We start from the raw sequence: 12539 nt of genomic DNA on the forward strand, positions 1-12539 counted from the left end.
ACCCATGTCGTGCAATGCCCTCGGAGGTCAGAAGAGGCTGTCGGATCCCCTGGGACTGGAGTTACAGAGCTGTTAGGTGCCACGCGGGTTCTGGGATTCAAACTCCGGTCTTCTGCAAGAACAACCAGTGTTCTTAACTGCTGAGCCATCTCTCCAGCCCCATAAATTTAAATTTTTTTTAACCAACTTAGAATGTCCAAAGTTAATTACTCAAAAGTCTGACTTAGCTATTTAATGGCTCATTTTTCTAGAAGACTTACTAATTAAACATTAGAGGCACCAAATAGCTTCTTTTTTCTGAAATGTCACCTCAGCACATATTTGATGTTTTGCATCTTTATTCAAACCTTCTATGACAGCTTAGTTTTCCCTCCTAGAATTCTTTTCTCATTTGGAACCTGAATTTGCAAGTAATAGCCCACAGCATTCCAAATGCCCTGTAGCATACTACATTAAGCTAAATATTCAGAAACAGGACCCTGTGGATTTAGAGAATGAGTCATTTCAAGATTCAAGTTATGACAAGGGGCTGTGACTAACATTATGTTTAAAAGGTGGTGTACATATTCTGGGGATATTTTCTAAATGTCTTGCCCTCACCAAAATCTCTAAAATGCTTACATTTTCTAGGGATGTATTTGCCTTTAAATATTTATACTGTCCTTTGCTTTAAATGATTTGCAATCGGACTTGGCATTCCTAAGTATTTATAAGGAATCAACACAGCCTCTTTTAAAGGCTTCCAAAGATACTCATGATCACCTAAAGTTAACAGGTACCAGAATGAGTATTCAACACGACTTCTCTAGACCACTGCCTAGCCTGGTATAAACTTCTACTTTTCCAAAGTCTACATTAGGCTAAATATTCAAAAATAGGAGACTGTGTATTTAGAGAATTGGTGATCACTTCAAGAGTCTCAAGTACAACAGGGACCAGGGTTAGTCATTCTGCTTAAAGAGCTGATGCATGTTCTCCTGTGTGGGTGTTTTCCAAATAAGACTCTTATTTTGCCAAGTATTAGGGATAAATTTTAATTTACAATGGGAATAACAAGCAAATACTATTTAATTCTAGTTGCTAAAGGGTTCTATTCTCCCTCTTTAGAACCAATTTTGCCTTTACAAAGAAACTAGACTTTTGTTAAAGATAAGAAAATGGATACTAATGTAGACATCAGTATTGCAATATGAATGAATCAATCAAAAAGTATTCTTCTCAAGATAGATATGCTGAAAAATAATCCAGATTACTTCAAAAAGTGAGCTATGAAGTAATATAACAGAATACTCATAGAAGAGTGTATTACTTTAGGTTCCATGATTTCACCAATCCCATTAAAGTTCAAGCAGACTACAGAACGCTCAAACAGAAAACATACAGAGGAAGACCTGCTTTCCATATATTTGACCTATCCATCTCATGGAGTAATCATGTAACTTCTAAGCAATCTATAACACTAACTCACAAAAAAACCCTGAAAATTCAAGCGAAAAGTTTCCTCACTTTTCCCTCTTAACAACAGAATTGTAGTCACAGATCTATCTTATCAGATGTTTTGGATTCAAATGACTATACCTAAAACATGGTACTTGATCAAACCCAACCAATCAATATAGAGTTTAAGAAATAAAACACTAACAGTGCCATTATCAAACAGCTGTTGAAGTTTTCAGGAAAACAATCAAGCAGGTCAGTTTACAGACTTAATAAGAGGCACTAAGCTTTTCCAACGATCTCAACAAGCTCTCTATATGTGGACAATGGAATTTGAACATCAAAATACTCTAGCACATTGAGGAACCGGAGATCACAACGTGAAGCAGAGATAGTGCTCGTTACAGAAATTGCCAAGGCCCACCCTTACCTCCATCATTACCTTTACTCTTTGCTATGGTTTGAATGTTACCCCAACTCCACATTTACATATCATAAACAATCCCAAAAATTGTATTAATATTTGTAGGCGGGTCCTTTGAGAGACAAATATAAATGAAATCCTCCATTAAAGTGTGGCCCCCATGATGACATTAGTGGGTTCTAAGAGAAAGAAAACATACAGAAAGGGACAAAAAGATGACCGAGCCTAGAACATAGCAAGTTCCAGGCCAGCCAGGGCTACACAGTGAGATCCTGTCTCAAAAAATAAGTAAATAACACTGTAACATGTCTACAACTCATGACTGTACCTGCTGTCTTTTAGCTGCCATAATGTTCAGCTTATCCACTTCAGGTTTCAGGGCTTTATACTGTATTCCTAAGTCTTGCTCATTGCCAGCACTCCTCAGTTTCAAGATACCATCTTCCACCTAAAAAACACAGTTCCCAAAATAAAAAAATTTTGAAACATAAAAATCTATAGATAAAAGGAATAAAAAATTCTAAGACACAATCTTCTTTAACAGTTATTCAGAAAACAATCCAAACAAGTCTATTTAGTGAATATGGCTTTCACATTACACAGGTACTTAAAGGTGGGAAGTACCAATTATGTATTACTACACAGGCCTCTATCTAAAAATTTACAACTTAATCTATTTTGGTTTTTCAATTCTAGAACACTATTTATATAAAGAAATATATAACAAGCACTCTAAAAAAGGGAGAATCAGCTGGACATGGTGGTACATTCCTTTAATCTCAGGTACTCAAGGCAGACACAGGCAGATCTCTGTCTACATAGACCAGGATGCCTGGTCTACAAAGTTCTAGACCAGTTAGGACTACTAAAAACAAAGGGGGAGGGGAACGAAAGGGACAAAAGAAACCCCTCTGCTACAAATTCTCCAGTAGAATTAAGATACTAGTGCCTTATAGTGGATGTGTCATGCACCTTAAAATAGAATTTTTTTTAAAAAAATCATCACTAGTCTGTTTATATAAACTAAGTTCAAAACCAAACCAAACTAAATCCTATGAAATGCTAAACTGTACAGCTAGCATCAGCTTCACAATGACACAAAGAACAAATTATACGCATAAACTAGGCATAAACCTGTACTTACAACTTTCAGCTGAACAAGTAATTTATAGACATCTGCCATGTCAGCCAAAATCAGCAGCCGGGTAACTGCAGAGAGCAAAGCTCGAGCTGCCCGAACCATGTTGCCTCGTTTCACAGAAGAACATGGGTCATCTGCAAACTCCCCAGCAGCACTCTTCATCAAATCGCCTATTTTGCAGAATGAAAAACAAAACCCAGCAGGAATTAACCCCCCAAAATTGATTTATTTAAAAAATAAACATACTGTATTTAAAAAATTAAAATAGCTCAAACTCTGTATTTCAAATTGAGATGTATTTAAGGGTCCTCATTTGTTTCTTCCTTCAGTTTGTAGCTATCACTTAAACAAGCATCCCCATAAATGCTGACAAGAGCATTAATACCCAGAAAGTGACTAGGCACTATGTACCAAGAAACTTTTAATAAAAATACTTCTTTCTTTTGACTTAATAATATCTTTCTGAAAAAAAAAAAAAAAACCAATCAGGTATTGTGATGCATGCCTGTAGTCCCAGTACCTGGGAGGCAAAGGCTCAAGGATCAGGATCTCAAGGCCAACTTCAGCTACATAGAGTTGAGGCAAGCCTGGCCACAATGAGACCACTGTCTTGGGGAGAATATTCTAAGATTTGAATAGGAAGGAAAAGAAATAGCATCCATTGGGTAGGACCATCATATTTCATTTAACCATCCCAGGTATAAGTGCATAACCCCAATAGAAACTTATTGGTATATAAAAATTCAGAGTCTAGTCACTGACACATTCATTTCCCTCACAGTGAAATACAGCTAGCCAGACAAGATGGCACATGATTCCAGTGCTCAGGTGCCCAAGGCAAGAGGATTCTAAGTTTAAGTCCAGACTGGGCTACATAGCAAGATCATACAACAATAAGCAGTTAATTATGGGATAGCCTATATCTATTATGTAAATATTCACATATATGAGAAAATGTTAAGGTTTATAATAGAATCTTTTTTTTTTTTTTTTTGGTCTTTTTGAGACAGGGTCTCCCCATAGTCCCAGCACTATGTAGCCAAGGCTGGCCTTGAACTCACAGAGATCTACCTGCCTCTTCCTCCCAGTGCTGGGATTAAAGGCACATGCCACCACACCCAGCCTAAAATCTATTTTTAATTGTGTCTGTATGTGTCTGTGCATGTGTGAATAAATGAGTGCAGGTGCCCAAGGAGACCAGAGGCAATGAATCCCCTAGAACAGAATACAGGAGGTTGTGAGCTACTTGATGTGGGTGCTGGGAACCAAATTCCAGTCCCCTACAAGAACAGAAAGCACTTTTATCTGCCGAGTCATCTCTCCAGCCACTTATAACAGAACCTTAAGTGGGAGAATGATGTTGAGGCTGGAGCAATGACTCAGTCAGTAAAGTGCTTGCTTTGCAAGAATGAGTACCTGAGTTCAGATCTCCAGGGATTAGTGGGCAGCCAGTGTAACTTGATTTGTGAGCACCAGGTTCAGAGAGACCCCATCTCAAAAAATAAAGTAGAAAGTGACTGAAGAAGACACAGATATGCAGAAACCAGAGGATGTCCTGCTCTACCATGCTCCACCTTATTCCCTTGAGACGAAGTCTCTCAGAAAACCTTCAGAAGCTCACTTCCATTTTTGGCTACGCAGAGGCAGGTGGAGTGAACTCTGTGAGTTCCAGGCCAGCCTGGTCTACATAGTGAGTTCCAGGCCAGGGAGACCCTGTCTCAAAAAAAAAAAAAAAAATTTAGAAAAAAGTAATCCTGAGTCCTGAATAAGACACAGTGGTTCATGCCTGTCATTCTAGCACTTGAGAAGTAGAGGCCAAAAGACCAGAAATTCAGGATCAGCTTGGACTACAAAGGGAGTTCCAGGCCAGCCTGGCTACACAAGATCCTGTGTCTAAAAAAAAATTACTGGGCTCAAGAAATGGCTCAGCAGTTAAGAGCACTGGCTGCTCTTGCAGAGGACCTGGGATCAGTTCCCAGCATCCACAAGGCAGCGAAGAACTGACTGTAACTCCCATTTCTGAGGATCTGATGCCCTCTTCTGGTCTCTACAGGCATTTACGTAACATGGGTGCACTTGCATACATGCAGGCAAAACATTCATATGTATAAAACAAAAATAGATGAAAAATTTTAATAAGAATAAATAAAAACAGTGCCAGGCATGGTGGCGCACGCCTTTAATCCCAGCACTTGGGAGGCAGAGGCAAATGCTTCTCTGTGACATTGAGGCCAATATGGACTGCATAGCAAGTTCTAGGCCAACTGGGGCTACATAGGAAGACCCTGCTCAAAAAGACCAAAAATAATAACAAAAATAAAATAAAAACAGTAACTGTCCATCTACAAAGTACATCTCTAAGAGATCAAAAGCACTTTTCCTATATATAATAGAGGAAGGTAGAGAAACTGAAGCAGACTGGAAATCATCCCCAGGTCATGTGGCCAACAATAAAGACTGAGAATCTAATTGGGCATCCCAGTACCTCCCAGCCAATTACACCATATGTGATAATAACTAAGATATATGGGAGATTAAACATAAAAAGAACCCTCTAGTACTGAATCACAAAGCCAAATCTGTCACCCCCTAGTGTTTTCCTCTGACTCAGCTGAGGTAACAGTTAAACTCTTGAGTTCAAAACACAGAGGCTAATTGTAAAGCAGAAGAACCAAAAATAAACCTACAGTTCTAAATTAGAACTGGACAAGATCAAGATCTTTCTAAAGAATCAATTATCTTGACTAACTTCCCCTAAAAACAATCAATCTTTATGAAGCTATAGGGAAAGGACAGGCATGGAAAAGGAAGTTGGAGGGATAATGAAGATTAAACAGATATGGGGCATTCTTTTATAAATAAATAAATAATTAAATAAATAAATAAATAAAATGAAAAGCAGGTCTCACATAGCACAGGCTGGCCTCAAACTCATTATGTATCTGAAAATGGTCTTCCTTATTGAAACTCCTAATCCTCCTGTGTCCATTTCCATAGTGCTGGGACTAGAAACACAAGCTACCACAGTTCTGGATTTTTGTTTGTTTTGTTTGGGCTTTGGGAGGGAGGTGTTTTATTGTTTTGTTTATTTTTGTTTTTGTCCCCTGCTGGGATTGCCTTGAATTTACAATTCCCTAGTGCATGTCTATAATTCCACAATCTGGGCTCCAGGCAAGAAGATCAGGAGTTCAAGGCCATTCTGAGATACATAGCAAGTTCCCAGGTCAGCAAAGGATATACATGAGACCCTGTCTTAAATAGCTAAAAAAGAGAGAAATGAAATAGTCACCCTGCAAGTTTCCTAAAGGATAAATCAAATGGTGGCTTTTAATTTGAAATGTTGAAGCAATAACCTCTGTCCACTCTAATCTGTATAGTACAGAAGCAGCTTTAAAAAAACCAAGATGAATCTGGCATGGTGATACCTGGGGCTATAGAGACCCTGTCTCAAAAAAACAAAATAGCAACAACAATGAGGAACTTTATCTTGTTGGCCTTGGCCCTTAGCTTTTCCACATTTTTATTATCTTTTTTTGGTCTTTTTACATTTACTTATTTATTTATTTAATTTATTTGGAGGTGGATATGCATGTGCCATGGAGCCCACATGGAGGTCAGAGGACAACTTTTGGGAATGGGTTCTTTCTTCCACCGTGTAAGTTCTAGGACTGAACTCAAGATTGTCAGGCTTGGTCACAGGCATCTTTATCTGTTGAATCAACTCACCAGTCTCAGTTTTTCCACACTCTAAAATAAAAGGCCTTTCCAAACTAAGTTGATACTCTTTCTACATTCTCAAGGGACTGCTCATCTCCATCACCTATCCCATTAACAACTTCACACCCCTAAAGTCTGGACTATATACCAAGGAATTCCAGTAAGTAGAACAAAGTTATATCTTCTCTAAAACGATAATAAAGATATTTTTTTAAAAAGAAGATTTAAGGTTGGGTGTGGTAGCGCATGCCTTTAGTCCCAGCACTCAGGAGGCAGAGGCAGGTGGGTCTTTGTGAGTTCTAGGCCAGCCTGGTCTACACAGTGAGTTCCAGGTCAGTCAAGGCTAAATAGTGAGACCCTGTCTCAAACAAACAACTAAAACAAAACAAACAAACAAACAAAAAAACCCCAGCAAATTCAGTTCCCAGCACCAATTATATAAAGGGGGAGCTGGAGAGATGGTTCAGTTTCCAGCACTCACATGATGAAACATGATGCTTCCCTAGTGCTGGGTAAAAAAGGCGCCACCATTGCCAGGTGTGGTGGCGCACGCCTTTAATCCCAGCACTCGGGAGGCAGAGGCAGGCGGATCTCTGTGAGTTCAAGGCCAGTCTGGTCTACATAGTGAGTTCCAGGACAGCTGGGGCTACAGGGAGACCCTGTCTCAAAAAGACAAACAAACAACAACAAAAAAAGGCACCACCACACATGGCTATAAATAAATATTTTAAGGGTTTGTGGTGCGTGTGCGTGTGTGTGTTTTTTTCCTCGGACCTCGGATTTTATTTCTAACACTGGGAACTGAACTCAGGTCTTCTGTAAGAGAAGTCAACGTTCTTTAACTGCTGAGCCATCTCTTCAGCCCCCGAAAGATACTTTTAGACAGATCTTTTCTATCTTCAAGGTCCAAACATAGAAGGAAAAGGAAAGGAAAAGCAAAAACCAACGAATTTTGCCAGTTGAGGAACACGTGTTTTCTTTTACAAATTACAACAATTCTCTTAACCCAGGTATCTAATTTATTAATGAAATTTGTGCTTTCTACTTTAAGATATATATCAATCAATGATACACAGTGAAACTGGAGACCACAATGTGTGTGCCACAGATAAGAATGGAATAGACTACAACAACATATGCAAGACTATCGACAAAGTTTATACCCAAAGGTGACATGGCCTGATGATGAATAATCCTTGTTTTTCTACATTTCTGTAATGACTATATTCTTTTCTAAAGGAAAAGTGTTTACATGATGATAAAAATCTTTAATTTACATATATATGAAATTCAGGTTTCATATTTTTATTTTTCTAAGGTATAAAAAAATCTTATGGCTACAAATTCATTATAAAAATGAAAGGGTAAGGGATTGGAGAGCTGGCTCAATGGTTAAGAGCACTGGCTGCTCTTGCAGAGGACCCAGGTTCGATTCCCAGCATCCACACGGCAGCTAACAACCATCCATAGCTCTAGTTCCAGGGGATCCAACCCCCTCTTTTGGCCTCCGTAGGCACTGCACAAGCGCGCACACACGCGCGCACACACACACACACACACACATGCATGTAAGTAAATCACTCATACACATAAAATAAAAATAAATAAATAAATATGAAAAGGTAAAATTAGCATATTACTAGGTCTTTTCTATCCTCTGAGACAGGGTTTGACTATCTGGCCTACATTAGCCTTAAACTCACATTCCCCCTACCTCACACCTCCCAAGTGTTGAGATTATAAGGGTGTACCAGTGCTCCTGGCTTCTAAAATCCTCTTTTAAAGCTTTTTTAAAAAAAAATCAGCTATTCAAAATATGGGTAAGGCATGTGGTAAAATGGATACCTACAACCCCAATCTCATCTTTTATTTTCTTATTATAGTTGATGCAGGGAAAGAGATTCAACTATATAAGGACTTTCTGAAACAGAACATTTTACAAGAGCATACTGTTTGTTATGAACTACCAAATCCAAAAAAGAAAAGGTATTTTAAGATATCCACCTGAAAAAAAGATACCCACCTGAATGTGCTTTTTATAAACCAACAGAAAATGTCCCTGTATTAAAATGAGCAGAACTTCCAGGTAAACAGGTAAGTGCTACCTTAATCATCTTAAATATGATCAAATTACTTATTTCAGGATCAGTTTTATGGCCATTCAGGGGAATTCTGACTCCAATCTTGATTCCCAGGTGACTTTTTTTCACCTCCCTGTGTTCTCTTTAGCTCCTTAGGGTTTTGCCTGCCTGAAACCTTATTCTTTATCCTTTCTCATACTGCCTTCCTTTTTATTTAAATTTTTAAAAATTATTGCCATCTATCATATTCCTTAAACTTTAAAAAAATGAATTAATATTTTTTAAATCTTTAGGGGAGATGGAGAAATGGCTCATCAGTTAAGAGTACTTGATGCCCTTTCAAGGACCCAGTGTGGATTCTGAGCACACCACAGTTCACACAATCACCCGAATCTCCCAGTTCCAAGAGACCCAATACCTTCTTCTGGCCTCCTTAGACAACAGGCACACACGCAGTACACTTTCACATGTGCAAGCAAAACACTCATACACATAAAAATGAATAAATCTTTTAGAAAACTCTTTAGGGCTAGCAAGATGGCTCAGTGTGTAAAGGCACTTGCCACCAGCCCAGCAACCTGAATTCGATCTCCAGCACCCACATGATAAAAGGAGGGAACTGACTCCCTTAGGTGCCCTCTAGCCTCTGTAAGTGCATCCATTTGTACCCATGATCCCCCCCACACTAAAAAATAAATAAGTGAAAAAATTCTTATTAAGGAATCTTTAGTTTGCTGATATGAAATAGTGTACTTAAATCATATTACTCTGTGAAAAATGTTATACAGCCATTTAAACTATGTTGTAGAAAAACACTTACTGGATCCTAAACATCTTTTATTTAGTATCACAAAGTGAAAAAAGTAAATACACAATCAAGCAAAATGTAGTTCAACTCATGTGAGCATATTCATAAAAAAAACAAACATGCAAGTTTAGAGTAAGATGCTAACCACTGGCTTTTATTTTTTTAATTACAAGAGTATAGGTTATTTTTCCTTTTACTTATTCTGAGAGATTTATTTTATTTTTTATATGTATGTGTGAATGCCTGCCTGTATGCATATGTACTCTGTGTGTGTGTGTGTGTGTGTCTGTGTGTGTCTGTGTGTGTCTGTGTGTATGTGTTGCCTGTGAAGGCCAGAGAGGGTGTTGGATCCATTGGAAGTAGTTAAAGGTGGCTGTGAGCCACCATGTGGGTTTTAGGAACTGAATCCGTGTCCTCTGCTACAGCAAAGATTACCCTTACTTATAACCCCTGAGCCATCTCTCCAACCCTTATTTTTCATTTTGCTCTTAGTATCAAAGTACGTGTTTATGCCCAGTGTAGAGGCATATATCTTTAATCCCACCACTCGGGAGGCAGTCAGCTCTCTGTGAGATGAGACCAGCCTGATCTACATGGTGAGTTCCAGGCCTACCAGGGCTACAGGGGCACCCTGTCTCAAGAGATTAAAAAAAAAAAAAAAAAAAAAAACCCCTGGGAAAAAAAAAAACCCACAAATTCAGAGAAATAAATTGATTCCCTCTTTATTGTTTTTGAAATGTAAACTTGATTTTAAACTTTTTTTGGCTGGCTTAGTGACACATACCTGTAATCCCGCTTTTTAGGAAATAGAGGCAGGAAGATCAGAACTCAAGGTCATCATCGGGTACTTACAATGGAGGCCAGCCTGGGCTACATGAAATCCTACTACCTACTACCCCACCCCCAAAAAGAGCTTTTTTTAAAAAAAAAAAATTAAACCAAGGCTTGGTGATGCATGCCTATAATGTCAACATTCAGGAAGCTGAGGCAGAAGGATCACAACTTCAATGTCAACCTGAGTTACATGGTAAGATTTATTTTTATTCGTGTTTGTGCACATGTGTATGGAGGTGACCACAATGACCAAAACACAGCATCAGATCTCCTGGACCTGAGGAGCAGCAGGAACTCTTAACTGCTGAGTCACAAAAGCAGTGAATTATTTTTTTCTACCCAGGGAATAGCAAGACATCAACATCATAGGAAACTTATTACAAAGTATCCTATACTTAACAGTTTAGCATCTACGTTATGCGGGCCATGGATTTGAATACCTAAAATTTCCTATCATGAGATTCCTAATTGAAAAAGAGAAGAGCGAGGATAAGGAAGAGGGGGAATGTCATACACTCTACCACTAAACCAGGCTCCTAACCCACTTAATGCTTAAAAATTACTTTAGTGAGCCAGGCATGGTGGTGCACACCTTTAATTCCAGCACTCAGGAGGCAGAGGCAGAAGCAGAGACAGGTGGATCTCTGAGTTCAAGGCCAGTCTGGTCTACATAGTGAATTCAAGGCCAGCTGGTACTAAAGGGAGACCCTGTCTCAAAGAGATTAAAAAAAAAAAAAAATTACTTTAGAGCAAGATTATACAGAACCTAGGTTGACAAGAAACTGATAATCATCCTGTCTCAGCCTCCTCATGGCTGGGATTACAGGATGTGCCACCACATCCAGCATAAACCTACTTTATACGAAATTCTCTCAAAAATATCTGATTAAAGGATCTCATAAAAAAGTGGTAAAACAAGCTCTTCTTCAAGCTGGGTGTGGTGACACACGCCTTTAGTCCCAGCACTAACATAGTTGCAAATAAGATCTTAAGAGTCCTTCTGGGAAGGAACCAAATGGCAGTATGTGCCTGGCATTACTCACATACCCTGACTTGATGGAGGAACAGAATGAAATACACAGTCATCTCTATTTTCACCCCTCACTGAAGTTATCTGTATTTGGCAAAAACCCCAAGCTCCTAAATGATACACCTTCTTAATTTTATAAACACAATGATTCAAAGAATCTTTTTCTTGGGGGGGGGGTGTCTTTTTGAGATAGGGTCTCCCTGTACCCTCAACTGGCTTAGAACTTGCTATGTATACCAAGGTGGCCTTGAACTCAGAGATCCACCTGCCTCTGCCTCACAGGTGCTGGGATTCAAGGCCTGCACAACCACACCCAGCTCAAAGAATCTCAGAACATATGCTTTAGGAGAACATTATGGTCTTTAGGAATCCACATTTTATTTTATTTTTTTTAATCTTTTATTTTTTTCTTTAAAGTTTTTTTTTTTTTTTACTTTTTTTGAATTTAATAACCACATGATTAGAAGAATCATTTCATTACAGCTTTAACATATTCAGTAACACATTCCAGAGCAAGGATACATCTCTTTCAAAAGTGGCTGTAAATTTTTAGGCTCACAGTTGAATTAATACAGTTATAAAACATTGAACTCACCTTGTAAGACATAAAACTGAATGAGTTTGTACCCTTTAAAGAAGATTTCCATTTCATTTTAAGACACGCTGTTTCCTACATTTTTAATGCTAACACAAGTTTGCACGGGTGTCTTTAATCTCTATGTATCTAATTACTACTAGTCACAGTTGGTTATACTCAGATCCTTAGTACCTGAGTATGTATATAAAGTCATCAGATAGATTTCACTGGTAATGTTTATCACCTCTTATTATTTATCATGAAGTAAATTTTTTTTGAATTTTTAATAACTACATGATTAGAAGAAGCATTTCATTACAGCTTTAACATATTCAGTAACACACTCCAGAGCAAGAGTACATCTCTTTCATAAATGGCTGTAAGTTTCTAAGTTCACAGTTATAAAAAATAAATACAGGGAATAAGAAGATGAAGCCCACAGGAAAGGCTTAAGGACTTCTCACATCCTTCTCATCTTCTCTGATTATCA

General features: G+C 38.3%; 1 protein-coding gene across 1 annotated transcript in view; it reads right to left on the minus strand.

Annotated features, from left to right (window-relative positions):
* Ctnna1 (catenin alpha 1) overlaps positions 1-12539 on the minus strand; it is a 165059-nt gene that overhangs the window by 103145 nt on the left and 49375 nt on the right. The window contains exons 4-5 of the mRNA XM_008834280.3: positions 3006-3172; positions 2190-2309 (exon numbers count right to left, since the gene is read on the minus strand). Of these exons, the coding sequence (XP_008832502.1) occupies positions 2190-2309; positions 3006-3172 (287 nt within the window). The remainder of the gene's footprint in view (positions 1-2189; positions 2310-3005; positions 3173-12539) is intronic.

Source organism: Nannospalax galili, unplaced genomic scaffold (genome assembly GCF_000622305.1).
Source record: "Nannospalax galili isolate Female #2095 unplaced genomic scaffold, S.galili_v1.0 scaffold856, whole genome shotgun sequence".
NCBI classification, from domain to species: domain Eukaryota; kingdom Metazoa; phylum Chordata; class Mammalia; order Rodentia; family Spalacidae; genus Nannospalax; species Nannospalax galili.